The sequence below is a fragment of the Acromyrmex echinatior genome, chromosome 7, assembly GCF_024713525.1.
Source record: "Acromyrmex echinatior isolate Ae372 chromosome 7, ASM2471352v2, whole genome shotgun sequence".
Taxonomy (NCBI): Eukaryota; Metazoa; Arthropoda; class Insecta; order Hymenoptera; family Formicidae; genus Acromyrmex; species Acromyrmex echinatior.
The window spans coordinates 4929506-4951829 of NC_141858.1; the positions used below are offsets into that span (position 1 = coordinate 4929506).

At 33.3% G+C, this 22324-nt stretch overlaps 3 protein-coding genes across 7 annotated transcripts; 1 reads left to right on the forward strand and 2 right to left on the reverse strand.

The window, feature by feature from the left end:
• The first annotated feature begins 660 nt into the window (after window positions 1-660).
• On the forward strand, window positions 661-13149 carry Vps8 (vacuolar protein sorting 8). Of its 2 annotated transcripts, XM_011053225.2 has the most exons (13): window positions 661-1063; window positions 1314-1592; window positions 1733-2026; window positions 3159-3377; window positions 3453-3632; window positions 3786-4031; window positions 4103-4243; window positions 6838-7296; window positions 7385-8130; window positions 9624-10568; window positions 11766-11982; window positions 12065-12210; window positions 12521-13149. In XM_011053225.2, the coding sequence occupies exons 1-12, from the start codon at window positions 989-991 to the stop codon at window positions 12164-12166; spliced, it is 3903 nt and encodes a 1300-aa protein (XP_011051527.1). In that variant the 5' UTR covers window positions 661-988; the 3' UTR covers window positions 12167-12210; window positions 12521-13149. The 2 variants fall into 2 exon arrangements, with proteins under 2 accessions (XP_011051527.1, XP_011051528.1); XM_011053226.2 differs by lacking the exon at window positions 12521-13149 and having other exon boundaries at window positions 12065-12378.
• On the reverse strand, window positions 12362-13607 carry LOC105144361 (uncharacterized). The gene is made up of 4 exons (XM_011053224.2): window positions 13471-13607; window positions 13153-13356; window positions 12861-13079; window positions 12362-12734 (listed from the first exon to the last, which is right to left on the reverse strand). The coding sequence occupies exons 1-4, from the start codon at window positions 13522-13524 to the stop codon at window positions 12447-12449; spliced, it is 765 nt and encodes a 254-aa protein (XP_011051526.1). The 5' UTR covers window positions 13525-13607; the 3' UTR covers window positions 12362-12446.
• A 33-nt stretch (window positions 13608-13640) lies between these two features.
• On the reverse strand, window positions 13641-21919 carry scny (ubiquitin specific peptidase 36). 4 transcript variants are annotated; one of them, XM_087407641.1, is made up of 9 exons: window positions 21228-21919; window positions 19983-20519; window positions 19753-19866; window positions 19452-19678; window positions 18062-19365; window positions 17854-17987; window positions 15886-17482; window positions 15559-15587; window positions 13641-14362 (listed from the first exon to the last, which is right to left on the reverse strand). In XM_087407641.1, exons 2-7 carry the CDS (start codon window positions 20467-20469, stop codon window positions 17124-17126), a joined length of 2625 nt encoding a protein of 874 aa, XP_087263767.1. In that variant the 5' UTR covers window positions 20470-20519; window positions 21228-21919; the 3' UTR covers window positions 13641-14362; window positions 15559-15587; window positions 15886-17123. The 4 variants fall into 4 exon arrangements, with proteins under 4 accessions (XP_087263767.1, XP_087263768.1, XP_087263766.1 ...); XM_087407642.1 differs by having other exon boundaries at window positions 13641-15587; window positions 19753-19860; XM_087407640.1 differs by having other exon boundaries at window positions 13641-15587.
• Window positions 21920-22324: the final 405 nt, after the last annotated feature.

A 22324-nucleotide genomic window follows, 5' to 3' on the forward strand; every position in this document is an offset into this window, starting at 1 on the left:
TTGTGTATAAAAGTTATTATATAATTACAAGCATACATCTAATTAACCAACTTGGCTTATCAGCTCTTCTTTTAATTTATGTTATTATTAACAAAATGTATTGTTTCCTTATTTTATTAAACATCTAATTTTTACATCACAATAAAATTTATAATTGCATTTTAAATACTTAAAGTATTTACACAAAAAAAGTTTAGATTAATTTTGTCATTATATGCTTTTCGAATTTTAGTATTATAATAAGAAAATAATAACAAATAAAAATGAGTTCAATAAAATAGAATGCTTAAAATATAACTTAATTCATATGTATAGCTTATTTAAAATATAAATATTAATACATTTGTAAAAATATAATATCATCTTAATATTAATACTTTTAAGCGAAATAAACGTCACGCGCATGTAAGATTGCAGAGATGAATATTTCTGATGCACAATTTGTGAATGTAACACGATTATATGAACCATATATCGATTTATCATCTAGAGTTGAAAAAGTGAACATGTTACCATGTGCACCCTCAGAGAAGTGAACATATTACCGTCAGAGCTATGTAGTTCTGTGTACATCCACTTTGTCAGGGGGCATATTTTGCGGTTACAGATAAAGCTCTAGATACCAAAGTAGCGCATAGGTTTTCCATTTTGGATCTATTAACCATATCCTATACTATTAATACTAAGTGCTTATTGGACTACGGACAACTAAATCGAAATGGCGGTGGAATAACCAATAGGAATGCTGTCGGCATTTTGGCTTAAATGAAAGGAATGAGCTACTTTGATATCTAGAGCTTTAGTGATACAGATTTTGAACCGGCATGTTCTCTCTCAGGTTTCTCTCTGCTATGTGCTTATAAATGCGTACGGTCGCGATATCACACACGTAGAATGAAAACAAATGTGTCAAATAATTGTCAAATATATATATATATATATATATAGATCAGCCGTTCTTACCGGGACCGCGATAATATAACATAAGATGGCCGAGAATGAATTTGTACCGGACAGTGACGAATGTCTTGTTGCTGAAGCTATTAATTTAGATATCGAGGAGGTATCTATTTATATTTTTAATTGCGTCTGTGCAATGATATTGTAAAAGTAACTTAAAAATTCTAACGTAAAACATCTAACGTGTGTATATAATACGATCGTTGTCGAGCAAATCGTGCTATGCTATTTGCCGCTTGTTTTTCTAATTCATCTTTTTCGTCTGTCGTGCTCTTATATTGTTTAATTTAATTATAATTTACCGGCATTGTATTTTAATAACGATATTCTCTCACATGCCATATTCCTTCTAGTTAGATAACACGGAATATGCCATACCAATTGTGGAAGAATTACCCACCTTAGAAAGTATTTTGATGGAGCCTGATTATGAGTCACTGTCGGAAACAGAGGACGACATTGGTTTATCATTAGGAGAAAAACTTGGCAGCAGCGAGACTACTAGCATTGGCAGTCACTTGTCGCTAAATTCATTAAATAAATCCTCTAAGACTGCTCATAAACCATATTCGGGTGTTATCTTAAGACATGTCATACTCAAAGGAATAACATCACAAATTATGTCAGCTAATGTGAGCAATTATTCCATACATTATACAGGAGATATAAGGAGTCATGTTTCTTCAAGTTACAAATTTTTTAATAATTGTTACATGCCATATGTATAGTCCAAGCCTGAAATAGTCATCATTATTAAATATGGTTTACACAGGAAAGAGTCAATGCTGGTTTGGCTAGTGCAGTCGCGGCTGGAGGGAATATGCTAGTAATCGGTACCAGTCATGGTTTAATATTGGGCTTTGATTCTTCGCAAACATTACGATGGTGCGATCAGGAAACGAGACATCAAGGTTCCGTTTCTGCTCTTTGCTTCAACCATGATGGTAGCAGAGTGTTAGCTGGTTTCGTTAGAGGACATATTTTGATGTTGGATAGCAGTAATGGGAAAGTTTTAAGGATTCTTACTGATGTACACCCACTAGACACCGCTGTGTTGCATGTTAAGGTACAATTTCAATTCTCTTACATACACGTGAAATTAATATACATAAACGTATTATTATAATATGAAGGGGTTTAAGTTCTAAAGAAATTAATCATAGTGTCCTTAAATTATAATAGTGTCGATATTAACGAGTCGACATTAGTTGCATGTATACATAAATTTACATCTAATTAATATGCAAATGAATATTTTAAATATTTTCTATTTTTCCTCTTTAATATAAAAGTTTACAAAAATCATTCTTTTACATCGCAATTCCTTGATACATCTATATAACATTTTGAATATCTAATTAAAATTTTTATGGAATAACTGATAACTTATCTGAACAATGACTATCGATTTTATCATTGGACAAACTTATATTTTATGAAAATTATTTACTGATTTGATTATTTTACTTTATTACAAATTATTACAAAAATTTTTACTGGATTCTAAACATCTGATATTCATTATTAAAGTTAATGCCTTCTGTTTAGGGAACCCATCTCTGGAGACTTATCGCCTTTGATCTTGACTTTTGATGTTGACAAAAGAATTTGACAATATAAAGATGTGTTTAATTTGCTTTCCACGTTCTCAATGGAAAATTCTAAATCCATCCTGAAATCTCGATTCGCGTAGAAGTGCATGGTGCAATGAGTTTCGCCTCAATGAGATTCACTATAAAAAAAAATAGGTTTGAGTTAAATCTTCTTTTACGTGAAAAATTTTAACCATGTGAAACAAGGTTCTATTTGGGTTTATAATTTTCCATATGAAGCAAAATTTAATCCAAATCTATGTATTTAGTTTTTTTTGATAACCGAATTCCTCTCCTCGTAGAAAACAGAACTCATTACATCTACATATACGTTTTCTATGCAAAGTGAGATTCCATATGGATTTCTAATTTTTCACGCAAAAATTATATTATTGTTCAAAATATCAGAGAAAATTAACTTTGATTGTCAATGACTTTAACAAACAATGAGCACCAGTTAAAACTTTTTGATGTTATTCAAGGTATTGACCTTGATAACATATCAAGGTGATTAGAAAGGGTCCTTCTAAACAAGAGTTTTGCCCAATTTATCATTGTATCGTGAATCTATTTGTTCAATCGATAGTTTTAAACTAGTCACTTTAGTTTACAGATTCGCCAAAAATAGCTTTATGCAGCGACAGTGGAGGCTCCGTATTCGAGCTGAATTTCACTAGAGTGATAGGTATACGAGGATGCGACAGTAGATGTTTGTTTAGTGGTTCCAAGGGAGAAGTATGCACTCTAGAACCCCTGCTGTTGAATCATTTGCCATCGCATCCACTAAAAAATTATACATTAGTAGCAATGGCAACATTATCGAAGGTTGTGCTTTATAATAGATTAAAAAACATCAGTTAGATATGTATAATTTATTAATGTTGATTTTATTCCGCATAGGTAATTATAGTCTGCATAAGACCACGAATGCGTGTTGTATTGAGTCACCCGTTGACCGGTGCCGCGATAGCACCACCACAACTATCTTGGCAACTAGTTGTCATACAAACGGCTGATGGTTCCCGCGTGATCGATCCAGTATTGGCGCTCGCGAGGGACAACGTGGTGTATTTTTATCAAGTATTTTTATTTAATTGCATTATATATATAATTTTTATTTGTTGCACGTAGGGTTATAAAGAACTTCTCCTCCATGTATTTAATCGTATTATATTTTATCTGATTATTTTCTTTTGAGGATATTAAAAATTATATATATTATCTGTTGACAAGGTGTACACCGAAATTGGTACGCGGGTAAAATTATCTCCTCTTCGAAGGATGACACTACCGTACATGATAAGCAATTTGAGATGGTTGAATCCGAGATCTCTTGTGGTATTGGATACTCAAGAGAAGTTGCATTTGTTAGACGTAAGAGCGCAGGATAATTTGGAAACATTAGACATGAGTCGCGTTGGTATTTCTTATGCTTCTAGTCATTTTAAGGGATTATCTACTGGCGGAAATGTTTCTAAGGTATAAAGATTGGTATGTCAAGGACACAAAGAAGTGTATTTAATACTACATTTGTAATATATTTTACGTAGGCGATGGCGTTAGCCGGTGAACGGGCATGCTACAACACCGTTATAGTTTTTGGTACACAGCTATTGTTATTAGGTATAAAAAGTTTACATGTGATATGTATGAGAACGTGGACTGAAAGATTGCAACATTTGATCGTACAGGTCAGTTTAAAACGATAAAAAGGATCTGATTATGAGAAGATGTTATAAATAGATATAAATTAACAAGCAATTGAGAGCAAAAATTTGATGCAGTTAATTGTTTGCAAGAGACTCTCTTGGCTGCACTCTTGGATTTAATTATTGCGAACAATTGCTAATGTGTAATTTATTTGGACATCGCTGAGAATGGCTCGAACTGAGCCGAAACGATTTCGTCTATATGTAAGATCTAGGAAATACAATTATTAATTATAACGCTTTAATAACTGCGAAAAAAAAAATTTTTTCAAATTTTTGCTCTCAATCGCCTGTCAATAATTTATATTTATTTGTTATCTCGAGAGCTCAATTTTATTTTGTTTTATTTTATTTATTTAAGATGTTATAAACTTGTGTTAAAAAAAGTCAAACACGAAGTGTAATGCTTAATAAATTATAATGTATTTCATATTTACATATGCCAGTTTAATAAAAAACGCAAGAGATGTGTAGTCAAGAATTTAGATTTGTTTAAAGATTAAAAAAAAGGAGAATGATATTACAATATGCCATATTATATTATATTAGTCATTTAGTACAAAAGCAACTTGGAGTTATTTGAAACATGGAAACAAAGAGATTAACGATTGAACAGCAATGATTGAAAAGTCATACGATCAAGCAGAATCATTTAAGTTTAGTACATTAGTACAAACGAATGATTCTGCTTAGTCATATTTCTTTTTTGAGATTCCGTTTTTCGGAATTCCGATTGTCAAGGGGAAGCATTCTAAGTTCAATTATTGTAACTGTGAGTGATAACTATACTACTGCGTTGATCAATTATTACAGTTTAGCGAAAGTTGTTAGATCTAGAGTTCTATGCTCTACAATCATTTTTAAACAGAGTTCTGACTACGACCGCTATATATTTTTAATAAGTATCGTGCTGGATCTATATTAAAAAATTAATTAAACATTTTTTTATGGCTGGAACTCGGTTTAAAAATGATTGTAAGGTGTAGAACTCTGCTAGATTTAACAAAAATTCTTACTAAAACTGCTATAAGCAATCGGTACGACACTTTCTCCAAGTGTCATGTTGTCTTCTATATTGAAAATGTATAAAAATAAGGTAATTATTGGAATTTTGTTTTCGAAGTGCATATATTAGTAAATCTTTAGTAGAACTAACAGGAACTATGATAATATTTATCATTTTCTTGTATTTTAGAGGAAAAGTATTGGGTTAGTTTCGCAAAGTTAACATGCCATATTATATTTGATTTTTTTAATATAAAAAATGTGAAACTTTTTTACGTAGAACTGTAAAATTACGAAAAGTGCTGGAACTATTTTTCATTATTTGTTTGTCATTATTTTTTTTATAATAGAATGCCATATTAATAGAATGTCGTGCTAACTTCATAGATCCAAAATATTTGAATATTATATTAATATAAGGGTGACTCCAGACGTGGCTAATGTACGTCACAGTAAATATTACACACGCGCGCGTATACGCATGCACACACGCTCTCTCTCTCTCCCCCTCTCCCTCCCTCCCTCCCTTTCCTCCTTTATCCTTCTTTCTACGCACGCACGCATCTGCATAATTATTCATATTGTAGAGACCGGCAGAAAAATTATCGGATTCTATCGAGATTTAAATTCGAGAACCTTTATTTACAAATCTAGTAGTCAGTGTGCTACACCAACGATGTTGAGAAATATGATTCCCACATCTTTTAGATGGTCACAAAGACAGCCATACCTATCCGAACACATATAATTTTCTTACTTCATGTAAAATTGTAACCGTTTTTGGGTAAGCATGGTTGCTTTCGTATCCATCCAAAAGACATGGCAATCATATTTCTCGATACAATAAATATTAAAATTAAGTAGTAGACAAAAATTCAACTGTATCGTTATTGATTTTTTTTTTTAAATTTATCATTTTGATCCAGTATAGTGATTCTTTGTATCCTTCTGAGGAGGAGTCCTGTCTTGGAATAAGGATATTAACTGTCGGTTGCAACAACATTCAACTTTTACTTTCAGTAAAAAAATTAAAATCGGTAACATTTTGAAAAGCCCACCTCCCCTTCAAGCGACCACGACCGGGCTCAAAAATGTATGTATTGTTTTTGTGTTTTATGTGAAATAAAAGTTTTTACCTACTTCCCATACTTGTCGCTATAGGTAACAAAATCACTACAATGGTCTCTTGGTCTATCATAATTATTTCGATTGTTTATGTATATTTTAAATGGCCATATACAGTTGTCTTTATTTTTCTATAATATGAATATAGATATTTAGTGAATATTTGCAAAATTAGTGTACATAAGCCATGTCATTTGGAGTCGGTTTAATTATCTTCCAAAATACATTATAATTTATTAAGCATATAATTTAGGCTGTATATGTATATAAATGCAAAACATTAAGCCTCAGCGAATTAAAATTTAAACTTATATATACTGTATAAACTTATATATATATATATTGTACTATAATTTAGTGCCTAGTTTATTGTCTTTTATTGACACAAGTTTAAATTCGCTGAGGTTTAATTGAATATTTACATTAAAAAATGTTTTGCATTTCAGAAACGTTTTCCCGAAGCGTTAGCATTGGGTCTTTCTTTTTATCAAGACAAAGGCAAAGCGGTTATCGGTCTGCGAGGTTCTAAGCAGCGTCGCAAGCAAATAGCACGCGATAAAGTTTGTGAAGTATTGGTGCAGTATATGGATGAATTAAACCAATGTTTGATAGATGAAAATACAGGTTACGACACAATAGTGCACACTTGCGTTGATTACTGTATTCAGCTGGAAAACCTAGATCTGCTGTTCGGAAAGTTGTGGGATATAGTCTTTGAGTCGGAAGGGCTGAAAACTAGTTATTTGCACGCTCTCGAAGCTCCTCTGCTAGACGGAAGTCTTCAATCGAGATTGCCGCCATTGATTGCGCAGCAATTGGTCACTCTTTATGATCAAGAAAATAAAGTAGATTCGCTGGAATCGATTGTGGTTTTGCTCAATGTGGATTGTCTAGATATTCATCAAGTAAATCTCAATATTAGCAAGCGATGAAAAATAGACAATTACGTTTGCAACATCATTTTATGATTTTAGAATGTATTTTTGTCCATAGGTAACGACAATTTGTCGTCAACGAGGACTTTGGGAAGCGCTGATTTATCTTCAGACAACAGCGTTGGGCGATTTTACAGCACCCATTCATCAATTAGTACCAGCACTTCAGAATTTATTACGGGATCCATTAGCCGCCCTTTCCCGAGACTGTATAAAACTCGGTAACGCCATTCTAGTTTATACTAGCTGCTGTCTCGCTGGTCGTGGATTTCCCAAGGATGAGCTCCCTGAAGGCATGCCACAGAAAGCGAAAGCAGACATATTGAGAGCCCTGTTATCTCAGCATTCCAGTTTGGCAAATGATATGGAGAGGCAATATCCATATTTGAGAACGTTACTGCAATTCGATGCGAAAGGCTTTCTCGATGTTATTGCCATCGCCTTTCAGGAACCAGAATTTACCTCCGAAATGGGTCTCCGACACAGGCAAAGACTCATAGACATCTTGTTAAGCATTGTTATGTTGAATACTCCGCTTACTCCGAAAAATATTGATTACATCACGCTGGAGCAACAATTTATGGTTCTTATATTCGTGGCAAACGAAGTGTGTGAAAGCACTGTTACGTTAGAGTATAATACGTTGAATAAAATGATAGATATATTATGTATTGATGTACACATGGAATTGTCGAAGGACTTTAAAACTGAGAGAGAAAACGCTGTGTTGGGATTGTTGCATTCTAAAAAGCTGTGCAATATTTCTGATAATACTTTATTAAATTTAGCAAATAGAGCAAGTTTGTAAGTATTTTTAATTAATTTATTAATCTGTGTGTGTGTGTGTTGTATTTGTTGTGTGTGTGTGTGTGTGTGCTTTTTTATTGATTATATGTATAGTGTTTCACACCTAATGCACTACCTGCTAATTGTAGATTCTTAAAATAATTTTGAAACGAAAGGTCTAATACCAAAACGTCGAGATTAATAGTTTTTAAATTAATAGCAATTAAAGTTCATCAATCATGGAGTTGCAATTTCGCACGTTCGGATGATATAACAAGTGATGGTATCTCATGATGACTCTCTCAATAACCTCAAAGATTATCATATAAATTATTTTTTACTCAATAATATTTTTATTAAGAAATTGTTCTTGCTTCTATACAGAAGTTTGTACATTATGTACGCATAATTAATATCGAAGCATATAACAAAATGTCAATTTAATAGTAATATTATGACATATATCAAAAGAAATTCATTATCATGTCCGTGTGCTTGTATGCACGTAAATATTTTTGTAAGAAGTAGATGAACTATTTTTAACATAAAAAGAATTAAATATGCAAGAATAGTACATTTTATTATTAGAAAATATTAGGCATAGAAATTTAGCATGACCGTATAGGATGCATCTTGATTTAGAATTTAGTTTGTTGTATGTATTGTGTGTGACGTATTAAAAACGTTGTAAACAAAATTTTATAAAGAGTACAAAATATTTCATGATCGTTTATAAATTCATGTATATTTTAATTATAAATAAGAATTGTGTACATCTTGATTTATACTGTCTATGAAATTTAACGACACACATACATGTTTTGATGTAATTTATATTATTTTTTATATTTTTAACTTTTTTCAACATCTTAACTAGGATAATTATTCAGAAATACGTATATATAGTAATTTGATTTAAGTATTAATGTTAGTTAAATTGGTATTTTATATATAATATCTTTAAGTATTGCTTTATCAAAATATTTGATTCTTTTTATGTTAAAAATAGTTTTACTTATTACAAAAATATTTTTGTGGATAATATAATAATACCATGCATACAAAGCATACGAACATGGTTATGAATTTATTTTGATACATATAATATCTAGTTATCAAATTGATACTTTGTTATACACTTTTTTTTTTATTAATTGTGTAGTGCTTATATAATATACAAACAAATTTCGTATAGAAGCAAGAATATATTTATTTTTTAATAAAAATATCAATGCATATTTGTATGATAATCTCGAAGTTGCCGAGAGGGCCTTCGTGATATATCTTCATTACTTGTCATGCCTGAGCGTGCGAAATGTCAGCTTTGTGATTAGTGAACTTTAATCGTAATTAATTTAAAACTATTATAGCCTCGACATTTTAGTATTAGACTTTTCATTTCAAAATTATCAAGAATCTACGATCAGCAGGTAGTATGTTAGGTTTGGAACACTCTTACACACACACACGCACGCGCGCGTGTATAATACATTATCGTATTTGTGTTGTAGTTTAAGAGTCGTGGAATTACTGTACAGTGCACGAGAAGATTGGGTAGCAGTATGCGAGTGCATGATCTTGGAGCCATTAAGACATCACGATGTGTGGCCTTGGCTCGAGCATCTGCCGGCTGCTTCGTTAGATCAAGTTATATCGGTTCACACTTCAACTCTTTTGATGATCAATGCGAATCAGTTTGCTACGATTGTTGCAACACGATTGCAAAACAAGATTGATGCAATACTACAGAGTCTTACCGATAATTTAAGCTTAGAATATAAGCTGTTTGGAGCGTTGTATCAAATCGCGCAATACAAGGAGGAGGATATTTCTTTGGAATTAACAACTGAACACTTGGAGAGATATTTAGCATTAATGTGTGAATTGGAGCCGGCACGCGTAGTTGTTCACTTGCACAGAGCACACGGGTGCAGGTTGGATGAGGCGTTAAAGATTGTCCAAAAATGGAATTGTAAAGATGCAGAGGCGGTTATGCTAGAGAAGCTTGGTAATTACCAGGAAGCGTTTGATCTTTTGTTGAAAGAGTTTGAGAATCGGCTGGAGATGTACCGGCAAGATAAAACTTCGGAAAGCGAAACGGTGCACGCTGCCATTCAACTCGCAGGAATATGTCGGAGATCTGCAGGGAATCTTGATTGGATGCCCCTAGTGGAAGTTATGTTTCGATCGCATTCAGAGAATAACAGGCAGAAAGTGGATATATTGAACGGCAAATTGTTGAGATTAATTCTGGAATCTCTGAGCGGTACATCGATATTGTCGAACATATTGGAACAAATCCTGAGAAATCCGTCAGCAACGAGCGGAACGATGGGTGATATACGGCAACTGCTGTCCGGAGTCCTTACTCAATCGCGATATGAGCAAACTTTGGTCGAAACTACTGCTCGATTAGTGAGTTTGGAGCTTCATAAGGCTCTAGAAACATCCTTGAGGTATCTTGAAAATTCTGATGATATACGAGATATATTCATTCTTAAGGCTTGTGTTTACTTATCATTATTATCTTATTAGATTGTCAAAAGCGAGAAAATACAGGATAAAAATTTTTGCAAATTTGAATAAAAACATTTGTAATCAATGGAATAATTTATTAGAAACTATCTTCTTGTTTCGAAAAATTAAAAATCATACTTATTTTTATATATTATTAATTTGAGATAATTTATCATAACTGCGGAACATAGCTTATTTAATTTTTGATTATATAGGGTGTTTGGAAAATAATGATACATCTTTCACATAGAGGCAGAATGGACTAAACTGAGAAGAAAAGTCTTCTACCATTTTACAATTTTCGCAATAGTTAACAGGATATTAATTACTAAGAATTACCGAAAATTGGTCTTCAATAATTTTTTACTCAAATACTTTACAGAAAAACTATAAGAGACGAAAATTGTTTATTTTCTTCTCATAGAACTCTATGAATTTGTTTAGAATTTTTAATCAACTTTTTAGTACTGCAATTTCTCATTTTTACCAACATGAAAAAATATGGTATTAAAAAATTCTGAAAAAATTCTTAGAGCTCTACTGCGTTCGCGAGATACAGATTACAAAAACCATCTATTGGAAAAATAATGGATTTCTTTTTACTACACCTAATATTAATATCTATTGCGAAAATTGCAAAATGATAGAGGACTTTTCTTTTCAGTTTAGTCTATTTTGTCTCTATGTAAAAGATTTATCATTATTTTCCTGTATATGCATAATTAATTTTTAGATATATGGCTATTTAATTAATGAAACAAAAAGAAAGTTTTCGGTGTTTTACAAGTTGTTTCTATCGTTTTAAATGTTGAAACATATTTTCATATTAATATAGTGTGCAAAAGTTTTGATTGTATATATTTTCTTGCTTCCGACATAATCTGAGTAGTAGTGATGAGTGAATCGGAGCTTTAATAAAGTGCGGAAGTCCGCAAAGCTTCACGATGAACTTCATCGAATAGTTTAAGATGCAAGATTTTCTTGGTAATAATAAAGCACAAGGAAAGATTTCTAAATTAAGTGATGAAAAGCATGTAAAATCAAAGAGGTTTATCGTGAAACAGACTTGCTGGAATGTTATTTATATATATATATATATCAATCAATTATATGCAGCGATTTTTTTTATCATTCAGGGATGCTGGTAGAGCATGCAGCAACGTTTCTATAACTTGCCCTGTGTGCAGACAGCCATTGTCGCATTGTTCTGATCACGTGGTGGTATTTGGCTGTGGTCATGGATATCATTTAACATGTCTGGGCGAGCCTAAGTCGTGTTACAAATGCTTGAATACAAAAGGATGGGCGCCCATCGCTACCAACGTTGCGCACACTGTTGCGCAGCCGCCACTGGTTAGTTGTAACAGCAATGTATCTTCTCGTTATTTTTCATTTTATATACAGGAATACTATTTTGTTTACTTCTATTTTATAGAGAAAGAAACAACTTCTTCCGCCAGAATTTTTACATCACAAAGATCTTGTATTAAGACTGGCCCCATCTTGTTCTATTCCTGATCTTGAGGGTATCTTTTAAATCTAGTCTTCAACTATCAAGAATGATAATCGCGTTTGTGGAAAGTATGTAGTATTTTTAAGATACCAAAATGAATGTGTACAATGTACTATGCATATATTATGGATAATCCACATATTGTTTAGTATCAGAGCAAGAGATTAAGTTCTTTCCTTGAGATTTGATGCGCATTAATGTTTATGACGTTGCCAAATATAAATTATTGAAATACATTTATTATATATATTGTTTATATAACATTATATTATTCTCTTCCATTATAACGTGTAACTTCGTACATTTATATTGTTTCCTCGACTATCATTGATGGATCCATTTTGTGTTTTATTTTAATAATGAAAACTGGTTTCCTAGGTACATTATCTGCTAAAACGCAACACGGATCTATAGGTTCGTCGTCAAGTAACTCACCGGTGAGAAGTTTTGCAACAATTGGAAAAACGTCCAATTTTGGACATTTAGATTTATCGATTGGTGATATATTAATATTTGAGACATATGTGTCTACATCAGATTCTAGTTTAACAAGGAATGGATTCAACTTCAGTATAGCTATATATTGTCGTAACTGCAAATCAAAAAGGATCACTAATATAATTTGCTTATAGAAGATTCTATAAGCCTGTACACATTTTGCACATTTTTCTTATAATATGTAATGATGTATTAAATGTTAAAAGTAGTAAATACGTGCCTTATCATCAGATTTTTCGAGATTACATAATAAATCTTCAGTTTCATTTAACAAAACATAACACTTCGCAAGATATTCACGACTGTATTTGGTCTTATGGGTGTGCAACAACTCCCTTGTTAAAGATTTCTCCCTTTTTATTTTTTCAAGGAGCAATGACAATGGTATTCCCGATAGCGTACGACTACCCACTTGTATCTTGGAACATTTTTCACAGACCTGTATAATTCATGCGTTAATCCTGTAAATATTTATACAAAAAATCCATAAATATAAAATATAGAAGCTTTACCTGCTTATTAATAGAGTTCCATGAACCAACAATCCTGTTTATAAATTGCTTAAAGTCGCTCGTGGAGGTGTAGTTCTCAGATAAATATAATAACGACTGGAGTTTATCTGTCAGATTGCACAACAGTTTACGAAACAACTCGAATTTGTCATAAAATTCAAGAGTTACGTCTGGACCGTGACCTTCCGACTTGAGAATGTTCACCTATATAAAAAAATGTATCCATCGTATGTGTAAAATTCGTTTGACTGCATATAATTTTGAAACATTTAAAAATGAAACGTATTCGTGTGTTCCGATGTTTATATATAAACTCACATTCTTTTCGAGAATTTGTACAATGTCATGAGTCGATATGTCGTCGGTCGTCATGATGATTGTTTATAGAAATTATTTCAGGTATACCTTGTTAAACTGTTAAACTTATTTCCATGGCCAACTCGACATCATCCGAAACGCGATAGTCCTTTTTTCAGAAGATAGATATATTCAGTTTGTTTCTTTTTATTGATTGTTGGCTTATATAAACGACATTGTTGTTTTTCTTTCGTACACATGGGGATACAACTTCGGATGAGAAAGCATTTGTATTCTCGCGTGTACATACATGTAGTACGTACATACATAAATTTGATGGTGATTTGCTTGCATAGCATAGCAGTCACTTTATAACATCGTGTATTAATTTCATTGATATGACATCTTTACGTTCCGTTAACATTCCTGTTTTTTCATTCGATAATGATGTAATGAGATATGAGATGAGATAATTGAGAATTGACTTCTTCACGGATCGCTTAAAAAATTAACTTATAGCTTTGTAATTTTAATCGCTAATAGCGATTTCTTAACGTTATAAGTGCTCCTGGACTATATTATAAGTAATGTACATGTTACATATTCGGTATTATTATTATTATTATTATTATTATTATATATAACTATGTTATTTAGTTATACACAATTATTTTAATAATTGCAGTAGAAACATATTTAAATTCATATTTAAATTCGCGTTTACTGATAGAGGAGTATGTGCTATTGTAATTTATAGTAACAAAAAGTAGCGCGACACTGCCATCAAACGTACTAATTGCTAATCTGCGCCTTTTATTTCGAAACGCCCCAACAAACATTATTATAACTCTAGTCGTTTTCGTAGAATGACTATCTCCCTTAACATTGCTTCTCACAGGGGGGAAGAGTACCTCTACACACAAAAAAAAGAGGACGGATTATTATATATATATTACATATATGCAATTTAATTTATTATAAATACTTTACTTTTTTTAAAAGATATAGAATAAGTTACTTCTATATTACTTAAATTTCATGTAGAAGTTTAATATAAAAGCATTTGTCTAATTTTTTTCTTTCTTTTTTATATTGCAAGATTATTTATCACCATATATTGCCAATAAAATTTCTCTTACTATTTTATCACTGATTACAAGAGGAATAAAATACAATAAGTGGAGAAGTTTATATGATACTTTAGATAAGGAATAATTTAATAACAAATTAATTTTTGTATTTACTAAATGTGTAATTTCGAATTTCTAATTAATTTAGATTTAATTATAATTTAGGTTTTATATATATATATATATAATTGGGTCATCTAAAAAGTATCCGCGATTTTTTGTCACTAGATGGTGTTGATCATCAATACTATCTAGTGACAAAAAACCGCGGATACTTTTTAGATGACCCAATATATATAATTTTATATTAATTTTTTTCCTAAAAATTAACTGTATATCCACAAATTAACTGTAATATCCACATTCTAGCAAGCTGCATTAAATAATAATTGTATAATCAATTTAATTTATATTTATCGGTGTATATAAGCTTATTTTGCGAAAATCTCATGAAATTTTAATGGTGACATACGTTTTAAAATTATTGTTAGTTATTTGTATATCAATGATTAGAAACAAAAATTATAACAATTATATGTATAACCGCTCGATTGTTTAACACAGCAAAAAAATCAAAAGCAATGATTAATAAACGAGCAAAATATTAGAATAACAATAAATTAATATATATTTGAAATTCAGCCTCCAATAAAATTGCATGTACAAAATACATTAAAACGTTTCGACTCACAGTCTTCTTCAGTTACAATAAGAAATTATTCTAGCATTATCCTAATAGCAAACAATAAAAATCGATGGAAACTTATGTCGTAATTGTACCGCAACACACCCAAGTATTGGCACACTATGTCCGTCAAGACATAAAAAATTATAACTAAACCCTCGTTTAATAGCGAAAATCACGTTAAGTCCATCAGAATGAAGTCAATGGTATAAAATAATTTAGATCGAAATAATTATATTAAAAATTGTGTAAAAAAGAAAAAGAATGTATGTATATAGTAGCCATGTAACTTACAGTCATGGTATAAAACATTTGACACATAACTGTCTGGCAGTGATAATATTGATGCTATTGCTCTTATCGAAATCCTGAGATGAACTGACGAGCAATAACACATTAAATATGATGTAAGCAAAAACAATGAATAATTATGATACTATTTAGCTTATTTTAAAAGTAAATTCTAAAGACGATAATTAGTTGATTGTAGATATATAATATTGTTTTTACTCACGTCATATATAATGTTATTGCTCGTTGACCTCAGGTCATCTCAGGATTTCGATAAGAGCGATAACACCAATATCATTGCCAGACAGTTATGTGTCAAATGTTTCACACCTGTAAGTGACTATAAGTTACATGACTACTGATATAGGATGATATAGGATGTCCCATTTTAATGCCCTTCTTCAAATAACTTTATTTTTGATTTTAGAAAAAAAATATTTCAGACAAAAATTATATAACTTTGAGGGGGATATAAGATGGTATCATTAATTTGACCTTGAAGGTCACGTGGCTATCTTTAATTTCTTAAATGGAACCCCCTACTTTTTATTGCACATTCTTGTAGAATCTCATCTCGAGAGCTTTCCAAACACTGTAATTAAGTTCATTTAACTTTTCGAGTTATAAGGCTTGCAAGTAACAGCACCACTGGCAAGGTGTCCGACCGACGGACTTTCGTTTGAAACATTTTTTTTTCTAAAATAAAAAATAAAGTTATTTGAGGTGGGATATTAAAATGGGACACTCTGTATAAATTCTTTTTTTTTACACAATTTTTAATATATCTCGATCTAGATTATTTTATATCATTGATTTCATTCTGATGGATTTAATGTGATTTTCGCTGTTAAACAAGGGTTATAATTTTTGATATCTTGACTTTTTATGGACATGGTATACCAATACTTCGGTGTGTTGCGGTACAATTATGACATTAAGTTTCCATCGACTTTTATTTACGATTAGAATGCTAGGATAATTTCTTATTGTAACTAAAGAAGATTGTGAGTCGAAATGTTTTAATATATTTTGTGTGTGCAATTTTATTGAGGCTGAATCTCAAATATATATTAATTTACTGTTAATCTAACATCTTATTTTGCTCATTTATTACTTTTGAAAGTTATTACTTTTGAAGAAAATTATAATTTTCTATAATAATTTATATTGAACACAAAATGGTATGTATAGTTGATGATACTCGTCCCCCATGAATCGATTCATTCGATATACATGTATACCAAACTTATACAAGAGGCAAAAAATGCCACGACGAGTTTGTCAGGAACATGCATTGTTTTTTTAAATGAATCACCATAAATGAGTCATCATGAGATTTGAATGAACGCATCAACTGTCAGCATCCAACAGTTTACTTCCAAATTCACTTGCATTGAAAAACGATAACTATTTTACAAATGAAAATCAATCAGTGTATAATCACACAGTCTGTTAAAACAGGTCGATTTCTGAATTGTCGATATAGCTCCTAAAAATCGTTCTCCGTTTACACATCTCTGCCGGTCATTCACATTGCTAATGGCAGCGAGAGTGAGCATTACTGATATCTATAGATATCTATAAGAGTGATGTCTATAATGTGGCGGTCTATAATTGTTTCCGTGCCGTGGCCGCGCGTAAGAAGTATTATAAGGATATCTTCGATGATGATGATGATGATGATGATGATGATGATGATGATTATGATGATGATAACCATTAACTGGTCGATTCCATTTATGGAATGACTTGTAGCTTGTACTGGATCTCTCTTCGTATGACCGACGATTCGTGTGGTCCTTAATCTTCTTTGTCCGGCCTTTATCTATTTCCTCATCGTCAGTGTTAAAATGACGTTTACGTTCTTCTCGTCTGTCATTATCAACATCGCGGACGATCTGTGTTCTATTGCCGTTCCAATTCATTACTGAAAATTGAAGAAAATATAATATACTTCTTGATTTTTCTACAAATAACTTTACTATAAATAACTTATACAGTGGAACTTCCATAACTTTTACTATGCAGGGAGAGATTAGAAAGATGTAAGAAATTAGAAAGATTCTCTCCATTCTTACATTAGGAGCGGAGTATTAAAAAGAAATAACATGTATTACATATAGTGAGAACATTTGCACAGATACAACACAACATAATTTATTTTAACACTGAAAATGTTTATATACAGGTACGTCACGTACATATATGGAAGAGGAAAAGAAGAAGTTACAGAGTACTAAAGTTAAGGAAGTTCTACTTCGTAATTAAATTTATGATAAAATCAGATATACAGATTACCTGAGGAACTGCCATATCCGCGATGTGACATTTTTAATAAATGTGAAACAGTGTCCGAATCATTGGTACCGTTAAAATTTCGCACAGCCGCGGCACTCGGTGTCGTATTACTTTGATTTGATTTAGTATCCTCTCTAGAACAAATATAGATATTTTTCCTGTCGCTTTATCATTATTACACAGAGTTATATTTCGTTAAAAAATTTACCTATTGTCAGTATATGACCATCCATTAGTAGACCCACTGAGAATACGAGTTGTATCCTTGACTTGCCAGTTTTTAACGTTGCTAGTTGTAGCCTTCGTAGATATGATTTCTTCTTGTCCATTTTTTCTGATAGTCTGGCGGCATTTATCTTTATCGCGCTGCTCAGACTGACCATTTGTTTCAATTTTTCCATTTTGATGTTTCAGCATATTTATCCGGCCGTTATTGTTGGATCCATTTTGCATTTTTGTACAATCTACAATTGTAACTTGCGTCGTCGCCATTGTTGATACGCCGACAGTATTGCTCTTGGAATTAGTTTTTTGCAACTCTTTAGAATTGGAGACTGTTTTTACATCTTTCGCAAGGCATTTTGGCACACCGTTCATGATATTAATTCGAGATGCAGTATTTGATATTTGACTTTTTGAAGTCCCTGTCCCAGAGGAACAATCTTCTTCCTCACTGGAACCATCATAGGGCACTAAACTGTTTCCATTCAGAACCTTTCCGTTTTTAATGTGCACAACTAACCTTGGTTGCGATTTATCCTGCGTTTTCTGTGGCAATTGTGTACTAACAGATTCATTGGATTTTTGTACAGGAAGATTTAATTCTATATTTCTTTGTGGTGGGAGTTGCGGACCGATTAACGTTGGTTTACTTGTATTACCGAAGTCATTTGGTAATCCGCTTGATGATCCGTTTGCAAAACATCCAGCGGATATCAAGGCTTTGGATACAGAAGACTTATTTGTAGAATTGGAAAGCGAAGTCGGCATATTCTTTGCCGATGTTGTGCCATTCATTTTCGCGGTTTGTTGAGTTTGACTATCATTTTCCATTTCGAAAATCATAATATACGCATTTGTACTTAATACATTATTAAGGCTTATTGGACGAACGCAAGAATCGTCGAAGGAATAATATTGACCGCTCGATACTTGTGCAATCGCCGTATAGTGGCCACAGTTTACAGAGGGGCCCATGTGCGTTACCATTGACATAAGTTTATAAGTTAACTGTTTGGGAGATTCGCCCGGTTCCCTCCACAAATATTGGCCCATATCTATAGTCTGTTTAAAACCGATGTGTCTAGATATTTTTCCTCCTAAATAGCTAAATCGTTTTAACTGTACACACAACACTTTTGGCGGACGTTCCAGAGTAAATTGTTTGGTAGCAGGAACTCTTCTCTTGCAGGCTTCACATTTATAGTCATTGTTATCCAATTGTTCTCTACTGAAGTAACTATTTAATGCTTCGTCCAGTGTATTCGCCTTGCGTATATCCACAAGCAAATCCTGTTAAAAATTCATAAATATTTATAAATAGAAATGTACATGAAAATCATTTACTTTACAGTTATACAGCGATAACTTTATTATACTTGAAAGTGTTGAAACGTGGTAGAAACATGTTGACATTGCAGGCACTTTACTTCAGTACGTATATATCCACCAAATATTTGATTAATAGGTGTCGTTTCCTTAGAATAGTTATCCAACTTAGTTGCTTTATGCTTAGTCAAATACGCGCGTTCCATTCCTTCCAATAAATAGCGTAAAAATTCATGAGCATCTTCTTGTTGTCCAGGCACCATAGTTCGGCAAATGACTGCAGAAATAATGCTTATTACAGTATTTGTCTATGTATGCGTGATATATTTATTATTAGAGGCAAGTACGTACGCTTTAGTTTATTATACACATAAAACGGTTTGATTGCACCACCAGACTTTTGATGACTGAACTGCAGAGTCTTGGCTACTGCACATGTAAGGCATTCTCCACCGCCATCTAAAACTATCCTATTATCAAAATGCCATACAAAACCATGCTATTATAACTTTATATTATATTTTGTATTATACTTAGAAACGCGTACACGATGCATACAACAGAATAGCATAAGAACTTACTGTTTTGCTCACACTTGGAATTATGATGTGGATCAGACAGCAACCAATTGACGAGAGCTGGAACATGAAACAATGCCTGAAGAGTGCTGTTCAGATAACAAGTATTTCCAACGTTGTACATGCCAGCTCCGACTGGACACGTGCCTTTCCATCCAAGATGAATTTTTTTGGGAGAATACAGAGTGACACTTGGTTCTGGTAGAATCGGCCCTTTGTTCGTATCATTCTTCTTATAGATTGCGCCATCTTTCCCTTTGCTTCCCTCTAAATTTTCAGGAGACAAGTTGAGGAAGATGTTACAATTAGCTTGCACCTGACTTGTCACTTGGAAATTCTTCAATTCCTCATAACGAATTTCTGTTTGTATGATCCGTGAGGCATTGCTCACTAGCTCGATTGACAGATCATCTGTGCTCTTAGACGGACTGTTATTCAGAGCGCAGTGAAGCCTAGCTACAATAGGATCGCAGACGCTGACTGCAGGCATCTTTCTCACAGTTCAAAATTCCTTCCGTTAGTCTTTGTGAAGCAGTATACCTATAATAAAACATAGAATATGAGATAATATTTCAGATAACATTTTTATCATCTTGTGTACCATGTTGATTGCTCCTTAACCCTTTTGTCAATGTACAGGGTCTGGCAAAATGATCTCCCACATTTTGCACTGCCACTGATTAAAATGTGGGAGATCATTTTGTCGGACCCTGTATAATCTTTCATTTCTTTTCATTATTGTTTCACAAGACTTTTATTAAAAATGTAAAAATGAAAATTAAAGTTTGCAAAACAATTCTTCGTTGTTCAAAGGATAGAAATTTAAAGCATTCTAATAAAATTCACATAAAAATAAAAATTTCTTGTCTTTAATTCAAAATTGGTACTCGCGTACTAGTTTTTATTGACAAAAGATTTGATGAGATAGATATGAAAAGAATATTGTATGTGTGCGTGTGTGTATATTGCATACACGCGCGCGCACACACACACGCGCGCGCACCACACACACACACACACACACATGAAATAAGAAGCAACATGCAATTGCATCGTGCGAATAAAAATTTAAAAATTTCATGGGAGGATTGAGTGAGAGAGTTAATATCGAGATATATTTCGCTTACCAAGTAGCGAAGTAGATGTTCTAAGATACTAGATTGAGCTTACTCGTGTAACTGGTCGATTGAGGTTCGAACGGCAAGACACGCGGATTTGCGGGAAGTAATACCTTTGACGATTGTTTACCTGCTTGTAGATGTAGAGCGATCCCTAGGCGGTATATTTCCAAAATGAGCACGACGACCATCTGGCGTGGAGCTCCTTCGGACTTTGGTTTCTTGCACACGGAATCGCGCGGCTATCGGCTTACCATACGCAATATCGTGCGGTGTCGTGAGTTCGAGCTCTAACTCGGTCTCGACACGACTACCGGAGAGGAATTGCTCGCCGATGTCGGAGGTAATGCACACACACATGTGCACACCACGAGCGCGCGCGCGCGTATTTCTTTCTCTCTCTCTCTCTCTCTCTCGTTTTCTCACCCGTCACGAGCAATTTCCCGCGTGCACGCGTACGTAACAAATTAATGTCCAATGTAAGAAGACACGTTCACACCACCGCGCGCAAGCAACACCAACTTGATATCCGACGACCGACGCCGGTCATCACATATCGATCGCGCACGACAATTTCGCGGTACACTCGAGCGTCAGACACGCGGGAACGACAGACAAGTACGGATACATTACTATGACAGCCATTTGCATTCGTTGCTATCTTCGCGGGACGGCTTCCTGCGAGCGCTTCGTTAGCACGCGGGAAAATCAGACGTCGCGCAAGATGGTTCCGGCCGGCTTTACGATGGCTAACGGACAAGAGGACACGAGTGCCGGGTGAGGAGAAGGGAGGTTGCTGAACCGAGAGGCCAACATTGCTATAAGGGCTGCCGCACACAAAATTCCGCAACAGTGGCCTAGTTTCCACCGAGGGTTTAATTCGGATCAGAATGTAAGAACCAACCAACTACAGTCGAGCATTCTCTTGTTATTCGACTGTAACAGGGGAATGCTCCAATGATGCGCTGTCATGGGAATTATTCTCACACGGGAATGTTCGTGCGCATGCGCAAACTGCCGTCACAGTTTTGTATTGGCTACTTTCGCATTGTATCGGCGATACGCATGCGCATAAACATTCGTATGGGAATAATTCCCATGATACTCTATTGTAGTTGATTGGTTCTTACATTTTGATCCGGTTTAAACTCTCGATGGAAACTAGGTCACCGTATAGGTAAATTTTCATGAGCTGCTCAAACCGGCTATTTAGCGACAAAAAGGATC